General features: G+C 43.8%; 1 protein-coding gene across 1 annotated transcript in view; it reads right to left on the bottom strand.

Annotated features, from left to right (window-relative positions):
* lztr1 (leucine zipper like post translational regulator 1) overlaps window positions 1-18,166 on the bottom strand; it is a 169,616-nt gene that overhangs the window by 82,717 nt on the left and 68,733 nt on the right. The window contains exons 7-10 of the mRNA XM_072498002.1: window positions 14,014-14,071; window positions 10,261-10,400; window positions 2,813-3,014; window positions 1,072-1,116 (exon numbers count right to left, since the gene is read on the bottom strand). Of these exons, the coding sequence (XP_072354103.1) occupies window positions 1,072-1,116; window positions 2,813-3,014; window positions 10,261-10,400; window positions 14,014-14,071 (445 nt within the window). The remainder of the gene's footprint in view (window positions 1-1,071; window positions 1,117-2,812; window positions 3,015-10,260; window positions 10,401-14,013; window positions 14,072-18,166) is intronic.

Raw genomic sequence — 18,166 nt, 5'->3', positions numbered from 1 at the left:
ACAGGCACAGACACCATTGCCGCAGCTGGAAAGGCAGCCATGCAGCTGCGCACGCCACCTACAGCCCACTGTGAACTTTGGGCCACGGGTCGTATGGGTTCCCTCCCAGGCCAGCCCCCTAGGTGCCCTCTGGCCCCAACCGATCCATCAGCTATATGGGCGCGCTCCAGCACAACCAGTGCCATCTTGTTGGCTGGGATGAGTGTATGCGGGGATTGTAATTTGTATATGCGGCTGCAACTTGTCAGCCTCCCGAGTGTCAATAACGGACCCGGCGAATCCCTCAACATTTTCCATTGGAATTGATTGTGTTCCACATGCCGCTGGTGCTAGCTCCTCTACAGTCGCTGAATCGGTCCACGTTCGGCGCCAGTGTTGCTGCCGTGGAAGTCTACGAATCCTGCCCCGGCATCAACACTTAGTCTCAGGTATCTTCAGTTTCCCTCCTTCAACTGGTGGAACCTGTCAAACTCTGCATGTTCCCCAAAACACTGAAGTCACTTTATATTAAAAAGTGTCAGACATGTTCATAATTGTACAGAATTACGTTGTGCCTGCCTCACCACAATATTGTAACTGAAGAAATCGTTATCTTGAACCCAAAGCCCCTGAAGAAACATTCTGTACTGTGACTAAATATTATACCTCTGACTTAATGCCAAAACAAACAAATTTGCAAGACTACTGTCTCTTCATTTTCAAGAGGAGGTGTGTCATTAATGAGAGTGGCAACACAAAACAATGGTTTTAAAGCACGGTATACAGATACTGGCTGTTCTTCCTCTTCCAGAGGAAATACTGGGTGTAAGAAAATGACAATACTTGCAATTAATGAGTGAACAAAGAAGCTTCCTTAGCCCTTGGGAAATATGGAAAGATTGTGAAAAGTCAAACCTTTAATATTGTACCAGTTTCAATCCTGGAGCACCTTGCCATCTGGTAGTACACAATAACCTCCCCCCACCCACTCCCAAACCTTGCATTAATCTCTTTAGAAACTACAAGTCAACACCACAAATTCAGAGTTATACACTTACATGAAGTGCAACATTGGCAGAATAAGCAACTTACCATAAAATCTGGATCATAAGTTGCCTCTGTGTATAAATTGCTCCCCTATAGTTCGAAGACAGCAAAACAAAGATCAAGTTAGACCTATGTAATGGTATGAATAAAATAGTATGTTACACATAATCATACTAGATAGAACATTACAGTTAGATTGCATAGGAGACAACATGTTTGGACACGCAGTAGCATAGGCTGGCTGGAGCAGATGGACTGTTTCTGTGCTGTACATTCTATGTAATATTTTGACCAACAGATTATCTGCAGTTCTCATCCTTTCAACTGTGTAACACAACACACAGGTTTGAATTTACAGCAGAGTTTACACTTTACTGAACAGAGGAAACATTCTGCTGAGCAGAATACTGAAAGATGTTCAGTTTTGCTATTTCAATAATTGTACCACTGAGTGGTGTGCTGTGAAATGTAGATGTCCTTAACTTGCTCAAAGCCCCAAAATAACAATCAAGCAACAGAAAACTGTGAATGCTAGATGCAGAGATCAGTCATCATCTGCAAAGTGAAATTTGGGTTTTAACTCACCAGAGAGGTTGTAATCTGTTTTTTTCACTTCATGGATGTCAAGGATCACTGTATTCCCTGCATTTTCTGTTTCATTCCAAACTGACAATCTTGGTTCGACTATTTGTACAATGCTCACTCCCCTTCACTAACTAGTGAGCTAGGAAAGATCACCATCATTTACATGCTCAGCAAAGGATTAATATCCCTGCTGAACAGGTAACTGCATGCACGTTCTATTGACCAATGTAATAAGGGCCACATGAAAAACTGAATTTCAAGAGTAAATCAGACCTCTTGAAGGGTTGTTTGCTTTCTGCACTGTGTGGTATTTATACAGATGTGACCAATTGTTTGGGTCAAAAAAAAACATCTAGAGACTTCAATTTTGTTGCACATGTGTGAAAAACTTTTCACAGGGGAAAAAAATGAAGGAACTTGTTATATGTCAAATACAAAAATATTCAACATCACATGTAAAACTAATCTGAAAATGTTTTTTACGCAGATGTGTATTCTCTAATATACAAGTCTCTGAAATGACATCCAAAAAGCAATGCTATGTTCAGACAATGTGTTTATAGAAGCACCAAGATAGCTCAGTTTAGATCTTGCTAGCTCTTCATTTGCAAAATGAGAACATAATTTAGCTACTACAAATAACTCAGGCAATCAAACTGAAAATTGAACAGGGCCTCAATCTATGCAAGAGGCATTGATTTTGCACTCGTCAACATCTTTTAGAAGACATAATGGTGAACTAGCAACATTAATCATGATCGATTAATTAAAAGAAAACTCGCTAAAGATGTCTAAGAGGTACCAAAGAGCTTTTATATTTGAAAGATATGTTAAAAGAGTTACATCTCTGAAAGGTGGGATTGGTGGGGGTGTACTGTAAAGCCAAAAACAGAGCATGAATAATGCAAGCTCTCACTTGCACTAAAAGCATTAAAGCAACCAATCTCATGAGGAAAAGAACTGTCCATGAGGGTTGGTGAGCTAAGGGAGGGGCAAATGGGATTCTACATAAACACCATTTGCTCTGAGAAGTCATGCAATACATTAAAGTTCTTTCCAAAAGCATCTTTTAATATTTAAAATTCCTTGAATTATCTATCATTTAAAAACTGAAAAAATAAATTTGATCACGCTGTACTAAACAAAATATTTCAAAACTTAAGTAAAATGTATTTTGGATAGAATCCATAACTCAACTCACCTCACTATCTGGGCTGGGCTGAATGACCTCCCATGTCTGAGAGTCCACATCATAGCAATGTAGTTCATTAGGCAATGTGTTATCTGCAGCGCCGCCAAACACATAGAGATGTCGGTCAAATGCCACCATGGTATGGCCATATCTCCTTTGAGGTGGGGGAGGGGAGCCTCGGAGCAAGTGCTCAGTGGGAATTCTTGTCCAACTGTACGGGAACACAAATCAAATTCAAATTATTTGCAATCAGTAACAACTAAAAGGAAAACTAAAGTAGCGCAGGTTGCATCATCCGTTATACAACTTCAGGTCAACAGTTCCCCCAGGAGTTGTTCAGTATTTTCAGAATACTGGTATACAATAATGTCACAAAGAAGTTCAAAATTCAATTTCATTAAAACAAACAGGTAAGAGCTTTATTTAATTCTTCAACAAACTCATAACAGAAAACAGTAAAATACACATTTTTCAATGGCAAATGTACAAAAACTGCACTGTAATAGACACCCTCCTTTTGAAATGTTCGTCACAGAAACCTTCATGACGTTCAGAACATCATATGTAAATATATGAACTAAATTTTAATCATCTCCCGTTGTAATCATCTGAATATAAATGTTATCAAAAGGATGACCAGCCATTCTACTTCAAAAGGGAAATAAATAGGAACAGTAAATAATTGACTTTCACTTATTGCTGATCCTGATACCAGTCATTGCTCATAGGACCTCAAGCACAAGGACAGTTGCCATGGTTTTGCTAGGCTATTATTTTTTCAGTCTTTTGTGACACATCAATATCATTTTTCAGAACGATTGCCTAGTCTGATCACTGCTTTCCAGTCAGATTGTTTATTTTAACTGCCTTCTAATGAATTATCTTAATTGCATCGAAGTTTATTTTTAAATGTCACATGTTTAGTCCATCTTTGATGAAAACCAGAGTAGTTAAATTATCACAGAATATTGCTTCAATGTGCAGTTATATGTATCATATATCTTCTATCAAATGATGAAATAATTCTAATGTCCTTTATTCCGACATTCATATGAGGAACCATTAAAATCTCTCCAGTATTGATAAAAACACTTTGATACAAGTAAAAGAGAAGGAAAGAGAGAGAGTATATTTTGGTCAAAATACTTAATTGTGCATTGAAAATATTCTACTTTTAATGAAAGCTTCCTTGCTTATTAAAATAAAACCTAGGGAGCAATTTTCTTTGGCTTCTTTCAGTGGACTTTAGAGCTGAAACAATGTTTTGCCCATGTTTAGTGCCAGACGTCATCTTGGTAAAGGAATGGAGTCTTGTGCGAGGAACAGCTTCCCAAAGGACCATTAATAGGCTGACTACCACTTAAGTTGCCTGCTGGTCCTCATTAATGAGGCTGCATGGCATTCTGGTGGACAGCCCTTGTTGTCCCCATAGCCACGACCAACTGACAGAGGAATCAAGATAAAGCTGAGGAGTCTGAGCCCTACTTAAAGGTCATCCTTTTTGGACTGTCGGAAGAATGGGAGGACATGAGGCCAAGCAAAATAGCACCAGTTGTCGAGGGACAGGAGTCACAAGGCTGAGGTACAGTCCTTCCCCATTGTGGATGCAGGACATCCCTCCTCCTCTGGACCTCCTCTGTCAGAATCACCAGCGCGACATCACAGAACCTGTCTCCCACTCGGCTCATGAGCTATGCTGAAACCCACTGCTTAGCATCATTCAGCCTGCTTAAATTGCATACCAAAACAGACTTTCAAAGAGTCGTGAGTTATTAGCACAGCAGCCTTTTTTAAAAAAAATTCCAATTAAGGGACAATCCTGGCCACAGCATGGCCAATCCACCTACCCTGTACATCTTTGGGTTGTGGGGATGAGACCCACATAGACAAAGGGCCCGCTTGAACGGCCTGGTCTGATCTGACTCGGGACACTACGAGGCCGTTAAATCTTGCGAGATTTGCGATGCTCAGGGTGCCTTGTGAGATCCAACGACCTCACTGAGCAAGATCCAGACTTGTATATTTAAGTGAGCCATTAGGCTCAATATGTCGGCGCCGGCTTCTCCCAACGGCCGGGAACAAACGCCCGCGCCCGAGAGACCACTCCATGGTCCACACAAACGTGGACCAGGTGTAACTGCACCTGGAATGGAGTCTCACAGGCCAAAGGAGACCTCCCCGAGAGGTCGCGATCTGGGCAGGGTGGTACCCGGAGACACCTGCTGGCATTCGGGGACCCTGGCAGTGCCACCATGGCACTGCCAGAGTGCCCTGCCAGGTGGGCAGGGGCACTGCCAGGGTACCAGGTTGGCAGTGCCAATATGTCCGGGTGCTAGGTTGACATTGCTAGGGATTGGGCCTGTGGGTGGAAGAGTAGAAGACTCGAGGACCCCCTAACAGGCAGGTTGGGGGGAGTCCGGAGGCCGTGGTGTGGGGGGTCCAGAGATCAGGGAGATCAACTGAGCTAGTCAGTGTAGGAAATTAAGGTAAAAGCGGCCTCGGCAGGGCGTTCTTCCCCAAGGCCAAAACAAAAAAAGAGTCCTGTTTGATAGCTGGGTTGTTCTCGGCGCCCAAGCCCAAAACTGGACTCTGCTTTTTCCCATTAAATCGTGCCCAAAATATTGTGAACAATCTGAATTAGGAATGATGTATATTGGAAACAGTAGCTAGTGTCATGTTATTTGATGAGCAATCCACAGGTCTGGACAGCGGGAGTTTAAATTCCACCACAGTAGTTAATTGATTTAAATCCGGTTCATTAAATAAATTTGGAATAAAAATCTAACATTAATAATGGTGACAATATAACAACCAGATTGTCATTAAAATATATCTGGTTCAGCAATGGCCTTTAGGAAGGAAATTCATCTTTCTTACCCAGTCTGGCCTTCATGTGACGCCAGACCCAAGCAATGTGGGTGACTCTTAAATGCCCCTTAGCAAGTCAGGCAATTGTCAGGACCTCACTACCGCCTCAATTAGGGATGGGCAATAAATACAGGTTTTGCCAGCATACCCACTTCCCATGAACAAATAATAAAAGACCGTAGAAGTAGTGTACTTTGCCAAAGCACTCCGGACCAATTGTACTATCTTCAACCGCACCAAGACTTCCAGTTTTAAAGAAAGAGTCTGCTTCGAGAAACAAAATACTTGTCTAACATGATACAGCTATTGTGCCTGGACAGGGGCAGATAGACAGTACACTGGGTACCAATTTGTATAAAGGCAATTTGCGGTGTCATCTTATTTAGGCCAGCACATCTGTAGGAAGCCTGGCTTCATACTATAAGGAAAATAAGCCTAAATAAAACAAGACTATGCGAACAGGAAAGGAGGCTTGCTGTATGGCCATGGCCATTTTATTCCTGATAAGGGAATCAGCCATCTTGTTCTGAAGGTTTATTTAGTTTATTAGGCTCCAGTAGTTTATTTAATTGTAAAGGGAAAGTTCAGCAGAATGCACAAGATGCAGTAAAACACAATTGGATAACCTTCATATTTGTATTGTTCAATTTGCTGTACAGTTTTAAAAAAAAATAGTAAGATATTGTCCTTCAAATTATTTTCGTTGAGGTTTGCCACGTCTCAATGTCATATACAGGGAAATCCATTAGAAAATTTGCAACCACAGGGTTATTTAGTGGATGGTCATAAAACATGAACGTCAGTCTGTAAGTCATCACTGACCAGTTAAATGTCCTTTCAGTATTCAGCAACAGGGGACACATCACCGTAGTAACAAAATCAAAGTTAGACCACAATTAATTCCTTAACCCTTTATGTTGGACTCTACCAACTTTGAATCAGCAATCAAAATTTTGAGCCCTTTTTAGAATAGCCACATAAAAAAACAAAGCAGAACCTGTTACTCCCCTGAACTGTGGCTAAACATTTCAGAGCTTCAGTCTCTTGCTTTTCTGTATGTGATCTCGTAATGTTAATAACTTTAGTTACCTGGCAAACTAATTCCCAATGCAAGTGATGCAGGGCATCTGTTTCAGGTCATCTTGCAATTAACACCAAATTTCAGAGAGGAGGGGAACTGAGACAGTAAGCTAATTCTTTGCTGTTGTACTGCTATGTGCTGTAGTAAGCAGACTTTTGTTCATACAGCTTGTTCTTAATCAGCTTCAGAAATGGTAATGTGCGCACAGATATTCCGTCTTTAAGGAACACACCAGATTAGGCTGCAGCTGACACAGGGATCAATTCAGTGGCCAGAATGCAAAATCACTGCATTAAGAAATGAACTTATCAAAAGCTATATCATACATTAATGTCAAGTTAGGAAGAATCTCTTTCAAACCATAATCATGATTCTTTACATTCAATAAAGATAGTTATTTTTTTTTAATAAACATTTTATTGAGGTATTTTTTTGACATTGTAACAGCAGCAATATAAACAATGTACATAAAAATATAAACATAGTGCAAATACCGCCACCTTCTCCCACAGGTCCCACCATTACTTAATCTCCTAATCTACGCTAACCTACCCCCTACCCCCCCTTCTGCTGACGTTTAATTCTCTGCGAAGAAGTCGATGAATGGTTGCCACCTCCGGGCGAACCCGAACAATGACCCTCTCATGGCGAACTTAATTTTCTCCAGACATAGAAAGCTAGCCATGTCCGATAGCCAGGTCTCCGACTTTGGGGGCTTTGAGTCCCTCCATGCTAGTAATATCCGCCTCCGGGCTACCAGGGAATCAAAGGCCAGAACATCTGCCTCTTTCTCCTTCTGGATTCCCGGATCCTGCGACACCCCGAAAATCGCCACCTCTGGACTCAATGCCACCCTTGTATTTAATACCTTGGACATGACGTCAGCAAACCCCTGCCAAAATCCCCTCAGCTTTGGACATGCCCAGAACATGTGGACATGGTTAGCTGGTCCCCCCGCACATTTTGCACCCCTATCCTCCACCCCAAAGAATCTGCTCATCCGGGCCACTGTCATGTGCGCCCGGTGCATGACCTTGAATTGAATCAGGCTGCGCCTGGCACATGTTGTGGTCGCGTTGACTCTGCTCAACGCGTCCGCCCAAAGGCCCTCCCCCAGCTCCTCCTCCCACTTTCGCTTCAGCTCCTCGGTCTGCATCTCCTCTGATCCCATAAGCTCCTTATACATGTCCGAGACGCTCCCCTCTCCTATCCATCCTCTAGAAACCACCCTATCCTGAATCCCCCTTAGCGGCAGAAGTGGGAAGGTTGGTACCTGTCTACGCAGAAAGCCCCGCACCTGCAGGTACCAAAATTCATTACCCCCCGCCAATGCAAACTTCTCCTCCAGCGCCCTCATACACGGAAAGCTCCCCTCTATAAACAAGACCCCATCCTCTCAAACCCCGCTCTCCGCCAAATTCGGAACCCACCGTCCATCCTCCCCGGGGCAAACCGATGATTATCGCAGATTGGGGACCAAACCGACGCTCCCATTGCTCCCATGTCTCCTCCACTGCTCCCAGACTCTCAAGGCCACCTCCACCACGGGGCTGGAGGAGTACCGCGCCGACGAGAACAGCAGAGGCGCAGTTACCAGCACCCCCAGACTGGTGCCCCTACAAGAAGCTGCCTCCATACGTACCCATGCCGGGACCCCCCCCCAAAGCCGCCCAGGAATAATTACTAAAGTTCGGCAGCGCCAGCCCTCCCTCGCCCCGGCTCCGCTCCAGCATTACCCTCCTCGCTCGCGGGGACTTGCCCCCCATACAAAGCCCGCGATAACTTTATTGACCCGCTTAAAGAAGGACCGCGGGATGAAGATGGGGAGACATTGGAAAACAAATAGGAATCTCGGGAGGACCGTCATTTTCACCATTTGAACTCTGCCCGCCAGAGACAATGGGAGCGCATTCCATCTCCGGAAATCCTCCTTCATCTGATCCACCAACAGGTCCATTCAATTTATGTAGCCGATCCCAATTCCTCGCCACTTGGATACCTAGGTACCTGAAACTGTCCCCTACCACTCTAAACGACAGTTCCCCCAGTCGCCGCTCCAGACCCCTCGCCTGGACCACAAACATCTCGCTCTTCCCCATATTAGGCTTATACCCCGAAAACCGGCCGAATTCCCCTAACATTCCCATAATTTCTTCCATCCCCTCCATTGGATCTGAAACATACAAAAGCAGGTCGTCCGCATACAGCGAGACTCTGTGCTCCACCACCCCCCCGGACCAGCCCCCTCCAGCTCCTCGAGCCCTCAGAGCAATTGTCAGCAGCTCTATAGCCAGCGCAAACAGCAGTGGGGAGAGGGGGCATCACTGTCTCGTCCCCCGGTGCAGTCTAAAATAGTCCGAAGTCGTCCTGTTCTTGCCACAAGAGCCTGGTACAGCAACCTGACCCAGTCAATAAAGCCCCTCCCAAATCCGAACTGCTCCAGAACCTCACATAAATAATCCCACTCAACCCTGGTCAAAAGCTTTCTCCGCATCCATCGCGACCACTACCTCCACCTCCCTACTCTCCAGGGGCATCATGATCACGTTTAACAGACTTCTTACATTGGCCACCAGCTGTCTGCCCTTAACGAACCCCGTCTGATCCTCCACAATAACATCCGGTACACAATCCTCAATCCTGGAGGACAAAATTTTGGCCAACAGTTTGGCGTCCACGTTCAACAGGGAAATCGGCCTGTAAGACCCACATAGCTCCAGGTCCTTGTCCTGCTTCAGGATAAGCGAAATCGTGGCCTGTGACATCATCTGGGGCAGAAGCCCTCTTTCCCTTGCCTCGTTAAACACCTTCATCAGCACCGGTCCCAAAATCCCGGAGAACATTTTATAGAACTCAACCAGGTACCCAACCGGTCCCGGGGCCTTACCCGACTGCATGGCCTTCAAGCCCTCCACTATCTCTTCCAACCCGATCGGGGCCCCCGGCCCTACTACACGCTCCCCATCCACCTTCGGGAAAGTCAGCCCCTCCAGGAAGTGCCTCATCCCCTCCGGCCCCGCAGGGGGTTCCGACCTGTACAACCTGCTGTAAAACTCCAGAAACACCTTACTCACCCCTGCCGAGTCCCCCACTAAGTTCCCATCCCCGTCAATAACTTTTCCTATTTCCCTAACTGCCTCCCTCTTTGAGCTGCTGTGCAAGCATCCTGCTGGCCTTCTCCCCATGCTCGTATATCGTCCCCCTTGCCTTTGAGCTGTTCCACTGCCTTCCCTGTGGTTCACAAGCCAAACTCCGCCTGTAGCCTCCGCCGTTCCCATAAAAGCCCTGCAAGATAGTTATTTTTACTGCTCCCAAGTGACCAACTTTGCAGTAAATGTGCTGCTGAGTAAGGCAGAGAACTTCTCCATCAAGGTTTGATGAGAAAACAAGAGAGTTCCTATCTTTGCTGACCTCAGTTTCCTTTCCTCAAAACCTCTGGCAAAGTAATAACGATTTCACTCGTTTATTAAGGATGAGTGATTAGAAAGAATAATTATTCAGCACGTACACTTTTTCCTTGAATTCAAATTGAAAAAGATTATTGGTGATCTTTGCTCCGCTCTGTCCTGAGAAAACAAACATCTTGTCCTTGCAGACAGCCACAGGAAAGTTACAGCACGAAGGAGGGATCTCTCCACTCTGCTCGATCTAAAAAAACACAGACAAAGCAGATCTTTTGAGATTACAGCCTACTGAACTGTTTTGCAAATTCAAATTCTTCCTGGGCTGTAAATGATTGTCTCTCATCAGACTTTGTTCCCCATTTTCCTCTTAAGGATTTCAAGGCAACCTACGATCATTGTAAAGGGCACAGTAAGAAGTCTTACAACACCAGGTTAAAATCCAACAGGTTTGTTTCGAATCACTAGCTTTCGGAGCGCAGCTCCTTCCTCAGGTGAATCTCTTAGAAGAAGCACCCTACTTAAGCCCTATGCCTCCACCCTATCCCTACAACCCAGTAACCCTACCTAACTTTTTAGATTCTCAGGGGCAAATAACATGGCCAATCCACCTAATCTGCATATCTTTGGACTGTGGGACTGTGGGAGGAAACCGGAGGAAACCCACACAGACATGGGGAAAAAATGCAAACTCTACACAGACAGTTACACAAGGCTGGAATTGAACCCAGGTGGAGCTATGAGGCAGCCGTGCCACCCAAAATGGGCACTAGGATAAAACATTTGACAGGAGAAACAAAGTGCAAAGACGATTTGGAGACACAAATAGCACTAAAGTAAAGGATAGCTCCAAAACAGGAGTGATCAAATAGCAGGCAAATGGGAGACAGACTAAGATGGATTTTGAGTGCAGAGGTAAATTAGGTTGGTGGGCTGCAAGTACAAGTTGTCACTTGCAACTATGATACAGCAGCAATAACAGAGACTGGGTTCAAAAAAGGAAAGGTTTGGGAACTTAATACTCTTGACTCCGTCGTATACAAGAAAGGTAGGGAAGGAAAAGAAGGGGGACATGGCAATATTGATCAAAGATTCCAAAATTTAATTGAAGAGAGATGATGTAGAATTTATCTGCCTACTAACAGTAGTTGAGCTACTGTATTACTGGGTGTATGTAGGCCACCAGACAGTGGGCTGGAGATGGAGAAGCAACTTTTCAGGCAAATTATAGAAAGATGCAAAGACCAGAGAAATGATAATGGTGGACTTCAATTATCAAATATAACTGGAATACGAAGAGTTAAAGCCAGAGGGGACAGAATTCTTGACACTTTTACAGAAAAACATTCTTACTCAATGGGTTTCCAGCTCAACAAAGGTGGAAGTCGTGATGGATCTCATTCAGAGAATGGAGTGGGACTGACGTTACACAATTCAGTGGGGAAAATTTGGGAACAGTGATACCAACAGGTTTAGAAAAGCTATGGGAAAGGCAAAGGACAGTCAAGCGTAAAAATAGTTCACTGAAGGAAGGCTAATTGAGAGTTAAAATAGGATCTGGCCCAGGCAACGTGGATGACTAAAAACATGGAGATTAAAATAAAATAGAAAAAGCTTATGGCAAACGTACACTTGATAATGAAAATGAAATGAAAATCGCTTATTGTCACAAGTAGGCTTCAAATGACGTTACTGTGAAAAGCCCCTAGTCGCCACATTCCAGCGCCTGTTCGGAGAGGCTGGTACAGGAATCGAACCGTGCTGCTGGCCTGCCTTGGTATGCTTTAAAAGCCAGCGATTTAGCCCAATGTGTTAAACCAGCCCCTGCAATAAATCAAAATAACAAAGTGCAGAGGTGATCTAAAAAAGGGAATAAGAAGGATAAAGAGATAGCATGAGAATAGCTTAACATAAAAGGGAACCCAAAAGTCCTTTATAAATACATAAATATTTTTAAAATAATCATAAGAAAAGTGGGGGTGACTAGGCACCAAAAAGGAAATATTCTTGCAGACTCCGTGGGCAAGGCTGAGTACTAAATGAGTACTTTGCTTCTGTCTTTACAAAGCAGAGAATCATCCTAATTTAATGCATGAAGAACGAGGAAGGACAATATAAACTGAACGGCACAATGTTAAACAGAGATCTAAAGGTCCAGGTACACTAATCTTTGAGAGTGGCAGAGTAAGTTAGAAAGGTTATTCAAAAACATACAGGACCCTTCCTTTTTTAAATTGAAGAATAGATTAGAGAAACCAGGACATTATGTTAAACTTTTAAAGCACTGGTTAGGGCTCAGCTGCCATATGGTGTTCAATTTTACGCAACACACTTTTGGAAAGATATCAAGGTCTTAGTGAGGGTGTAGAAGAGATTTATTACATTTACTAGGTACCAGGGATGAAGGACTTTGATTATATGTGTTAATAGTGTTTAATCATGCAAGTGGAAGGCATAAATTGGAGTTTTATTTCAGTACATATAACAAATTCTTACTGAAGCTGTAAAGGATTGAATTAGGATTTATATGCTTGTAACATTTCATTCTGTAAATAAATAATAATAATAATCTTTATTGTCACAAGTAGGCTTACATTAACACTGCAATTAAGTTACTGTGAGAAGTTCCCAGTCGCCACATTTTGGCGCCTGTTCGGGTACACAGAGGGAGAATTAAGAATGTCCAATTAACCTAACAGCATGTCTTTCAGGACTTGTGGGAGGAAAGCGGAGCACCCGGAGGAAATCCACACAGAGAACGTGCAGACTCTACACAGACAGTGAACCAAGCCGGGAATCAAACCTGGGACCCTGGAGCTGTGAAGCAACAGTGCTACCGTGCTGCCCCTATAAGACTGAGATATAAGGCTGAGAGGCAGAAGGGACAGTGACCAGAGGTCGCAAATTTAAGGTGATTGGGGAAAAAGGTTAACAAAGGATTTTCTTTTATAAGACACAGCAAACAGTTGTGATCTGGAAAACATTGCCTGCAAGGGTGGTCAAAACAGCTTCAATAGTAACATTCAAGACGGAATTGGATAAATACTTGAAGGAATTTATTTTTTAAACAAGGCTCTGGGGAGACACGTGCACTAATGAGACAGATCTTTCAATAGCTGACCAATGGTCTGAATATTCTCCTTCTGTGCTGTATCATTCTATGATTCATTTTTCTTTAACTTATGCTATTGTGTTACAGATTTCCACCGGGCTGCATGAATGTGTTCCCTAACAGCATCTGGACACAGCTTCTCTCAAGCCAGACGATGGCTTTGGTGTTTGATAACTAGGAAGTGAATAAGTAAACAGAATTCGGCAGTCTGCTGTGAAGTAAAGAGACTGCAGCTGAGGAGTAGCTCAGATTCCATGTGATGTTCCCTGGGATTAAACAACCTATCCACACCCTCTAACACTTGAAAAATGTCACATTATAAAAGGGACTCAACAGCAGCTCGTGTCCACAGGAACAAATGCCAACACATATCTGTTCTCTGAGCCGAAGGGAAGGAAAGAAATATGTGGGAATTTATTATTCAAGAAAGTTTGCTTATGACATGTCTTCCAAAAACAAAGTAATGCTAAAAATCTGTTAGATCCGACCTTAGCCTCGGTCAGTCTTTGTGCTAAAACAATGTGTGTACGTTTGCTCTCAAATTAGATAAATAGCATATGTATACTCCCATACAAAGATACCATGTACATCACAGTTCATCCCCAGCTGCAAAAGGGCAAGATATTTATTTCAAATTCAAATAGAAACATTAATATTCTGTGGAGTTCATTGTATTGAGCCTTTTGTTCTCAAACATTTTTAAAAATGACTTTAATTCCATTCAATTGTCACATTTGTAACTTCTTACCTCATCCCAGCATGCCATCTCTCTATCCTGGAGGCCAATGGTCCACATGTCATTCAGCCTGAGTAAATTAAAGAAAAAAAGTAGATTTCCTTGCTGACAGTCCTATTAACGTATCTTGTTAATCTAAATTAAACTTCCAACATCATTGCATCGACTTAGTTTGAGTATGAAGTCAGAAATACAATTTATTAGAATTAAAAAAGACAAAGTTATTAAGGATGAAACAAAAGAAATTAATTGAGAAGTCCAGCTGCAAGATTGTGGAAGTTTCAGTCGTATTGAAGAAATGTAAATTAAATATGCCCAAGAAAATTAAGTCACCAAAATGAATAGGGCAATTACAATGAGATGAAAATAAACTGATCATTGCATGTAGGAAAAAAAGGATTTGTAAATGAAAGGTGAAACACGGGACTGCCAAAGTAGATTTTTAAAGTGGCTTAAAGTGCCTCAGAGATGAATATAGCAAAAGAAGTTGGGTCAAAAAAGAACAAAAAGGTTATTTGTCAGATGTGAATATCACTCTGAATTCAAGTCCTGCATTCAATATTTAGGAGCCCTGTTTCTGACAAAAATAATCTACATACTGAAAGCAACTGTAATATTATTGATATAAAACAAAGAATGTTTGAAAGACTCAGCACGCAGACAGCAATTGGGGAGAAAAGAAGATGGAGTTAACATGTGATGAAGGGTCCTTGACCCCAAACTTTTAACCCAATCCTCCTTTCTTCACGGGTGCTACCGACTGAGTGTTTCCTGCAACCTCCGTTCTTTTATTTAGGTTTTCTAGCATTTGCAGTTACTTTGCTTTCTGAATTATCATCAAATTTGCTGGTGGAGACATTGACCAAAAGATCTCTTACAATTCTGATATATAACCAGAACATGAATATTATTTGTTTGTACAGTAGTTGTGCAGATGCTGTGCTATCAGACTGATTACTGGGATGATGGGACTCACATATGAGAGATTGAATTAGCTAGGATTGTATTCGCTGGAGTTCGGAAGGGGGGATCTCATAGAAACCTGTAAAATTCTAACAGGACTAGATAGGGTAGATGCAGGAAGGATGTTCCCGATGTGTGTCCAGAACTAGGGGTCACAGTCTGAGGCTACAGGGCAGACCATTTAGGACAGAGATGAGAAATTTCTTCACCCAGAGAGTGGTTGGCCTGTGGAATTTGTTACCACAGGAAGTAGTTGAGGCCAAAACATTTTACGTCTTCAAAAAGCAATTAGATATAGGGTGAAGGGGATCAAAGGATATGGGGGAAAGTGGGATTAGGCTATTGAGTTGGACGATCAGCCATGATCGCAATGAATGGCGGAGCAAGCTCGAAGGACCGTATGGCCTCCTCCTGCTCCTATTTTCTATGTCCTATGTTTCTTTTTAAAAAAATTTAGAGTACCCAATTCACTTTTTCCAATTAACGGGCAATTTAGTGTGGCCAGTCCACCTGGGTTGTGGGGTCGTACCTGGGACCTCGGCGCCGTGAAGCAGTAGTGCTAACCACTGCACCACCGTGCTGCCCATGTCCTATGTTTCTAAGACTCGACACTGCACTGGTCAGATCATATATGGGAGTATGGTGTTTAGTTCTGGTCACCATGCCAAAGAATCAATGCACAAATATTAGCATTGGCTGAAGGAGAGCAGTCGCAAAAACTAAGGAATATATACAGAAACACTAAAAGCAAGTATCGTTGAGGCAGACCATTCACTGTCCCATAAAAATGTTTCCAGCACTATCTCCTGCTTCTGATTGAATAACTCCACCATTTTGCCTCTGAGACCCTCTCTGGAAGACCATTCCAGATATTCATCACTCTTTATGAGACATGTTTCCTGACATCAGCACTGAATATGCCTCTTACCCGTTTGTCACCGTGCTGTAAATCAGGTGCCATGGATTAAGGTTTTTTAATCCACTCAGTAGATTATATACTTATTTTAAGGTACTTTCTTATTGACCGCCTTTCAAAGCTTGTATTTTCTGCTTGCTCTTCACATAACTCAATCCTCTGACACAAGGAATTAGCCTAATAGCCCACCATTTCACTGTTTGTAGGGAACTGGCTGTTATCCTTCTGAGTCAAGTAACACAAGAAATCTTGATTTTTACTTTTGATCATGGAATGTGCGTATCACTGACAAGGCCAACATTTATGCCCAGCTCTAACTTTACTTGATAATTGCCCTTGTGAAGGTAGGGGAGAGCGGTTTTCCTTAATCGTTGCAGCCCATGTGGTATAGCTATAACCACAGTGCTGGTGGGGAGGGAGTTCCATGACAGTGAAGGAATGGTAATATAGTTCCTAGTCAGGATGGTGTTGGACTGCGAGGGAAATTTGCAGATGATGATGATGCCTTGCATTTACTCCCTCTGGAAAATTGTTCACCTTATGTCTCCTTCAATCCAAAATCTTTCAATCGCTCCAACCTCGCTCATTGAGATTCAATATGCCAATGATATTTGTGTGCATCCTTGCTCAGGAACTGAGTTCCAGGTCCTTCGTCAATACATCTGAGACAATGGATTTTTCGCTAAATAGCCGGAAAACTAAAGTCCTCTTTAACCAGCTCCCACAATACACCACCTCCCCCAATTGATTAAGATCAATGACAGGATCCTGGAAAATCTGGATCCAACCAGTTGAAATCCAAGAAGAAAATGACATTGACACCGCTTGTGGAAATTCAGTATGCGAATGACGTTGCCATTTCCACTCTCAATAGAAAATCTCCAAGCTATACTTCTTGACACCTTTGCAGAAACACATCAAAGAATCGGTCTCAGCTAAGCTAGCGGGGGGGCAGGTGGTATTAATAAATGTATATGTGCCAAATTGCAATGATGTGGAGTTTATAAAGAGAATGCTGGGGAAGATACCGGATCTGGACACGCACAGGTTGGTCATGGGAGGGGACTTCAACACAGTTATTGACCCTGGCTTGGACCGGCCAAGCTCGAAAACGGGCAGGGTGCCAGCAATGGCAAAGGAACTAAGAGGGTTCATGGAACTGATGGGGTGCGGGGGTGGATCAATGGAGGTTTGGGCAGCCGAGAGTGAAGGAGTTCTTCTACTCACACATGCATAAAGTGTACTCCCGGATTGATTTCTGTATTTTGAGTAGGGCCTTGCTGGCTGGGGTGGTGGACAAGGGTACTCGGCGATTACAATCTCAGACCATGCTCCGCACTGGGTTGACCTGCAGGTTAGAAAAGACAGTAATCAGCGCCCGCATTGGAGGTTGGATGTGGGACTTTTGGCGGGTGAAAGGGTGTGAGAGCGGCTGAGGAAATGTATTCAGAGCTACCTGCAGGTCAATGACATGGGGGAAATTTCAACAGCGGTGGTGTGGGAAGCACTGAAGACGGTGGTCAGGGGGGAGCTGATTTCGATCCGGGCCCATAGGGAGGTGGACAGGGCAGAGACGGACCGACTGGTAAAGAAGATACTGCAGAATGATAGGAGGTATGCGGAGACCCCAGAGGCAGGGCTTTTAAGGGAACGGCGGAGGTTACAGACGGAGTTTAGCTTGCTGACCACAGGGAGGGCGGTGGAGCAGTTGGGAAAGGTGAGGGGGCGATTTACAAACATGGAGAGAAGGCCAGCAGAATGCTTGCACAGCAGCTAGGAAGAGGGAGGCAGCGAGGGAGATAGGGAAAGTAAAGGACGGAGATGGGAACCTGGTTGGTGATTCAGTAGGGGTGAATAAGGCGTTTAGGGACCTCGATAGCAGGCTGTACAGGTCGGAACCCACTGCGGGGCCGGAGGGAATGAGGCACTTCTTGGAGGGGCTGGATTTCCCAAAGGTGGACAGGGAGCGGGTTGAAGGGCTGGAGACTCCGATCGGGTTGGAAGAGATAGTGAAGCGTCTGAAGGCCATGCAGTCGGGTAAAGTCCCAGGGCCGGACGGGTACCCAGTGGAGTTCTATAAAAAGTTCTCTGGGATATTGGGGCCGGTGTTGATGAGGATGTTCAATGAGGCAAGGGAAAGAGGGGTGCTGCCCACGACGATGTCACAGCCAATGATTTTGCTGATTCTTAAGCGGGACAAGAACCCGGAGCTGTGCGGGTCCTACAGGCCGATCTCACTGTTAAATGTGGATGCCAAGTTGCTGGCCAAAATCTTGTCCTCCAGGA

Source organism: Scyliorhinus torazame, chromosome 1 (assembly GCF_047496885.1).
Source record: "Scyliorhinus torazame isolate Kashiwa2021f chromosome 1, sScyTor2.1, whole genome shotgun sequence".
NCBI lineage: Eukaryota > Metazoa > Chordata > Chondrichthyes > Carcharhiniformes > Scyliorhinidae > Scyliorhinus > Scyliorhinus torazame.
Note: the sequence above shows the minus strand (reverse complement) of the source record. Positions and strands in the feature narration are given on the sequence as shown.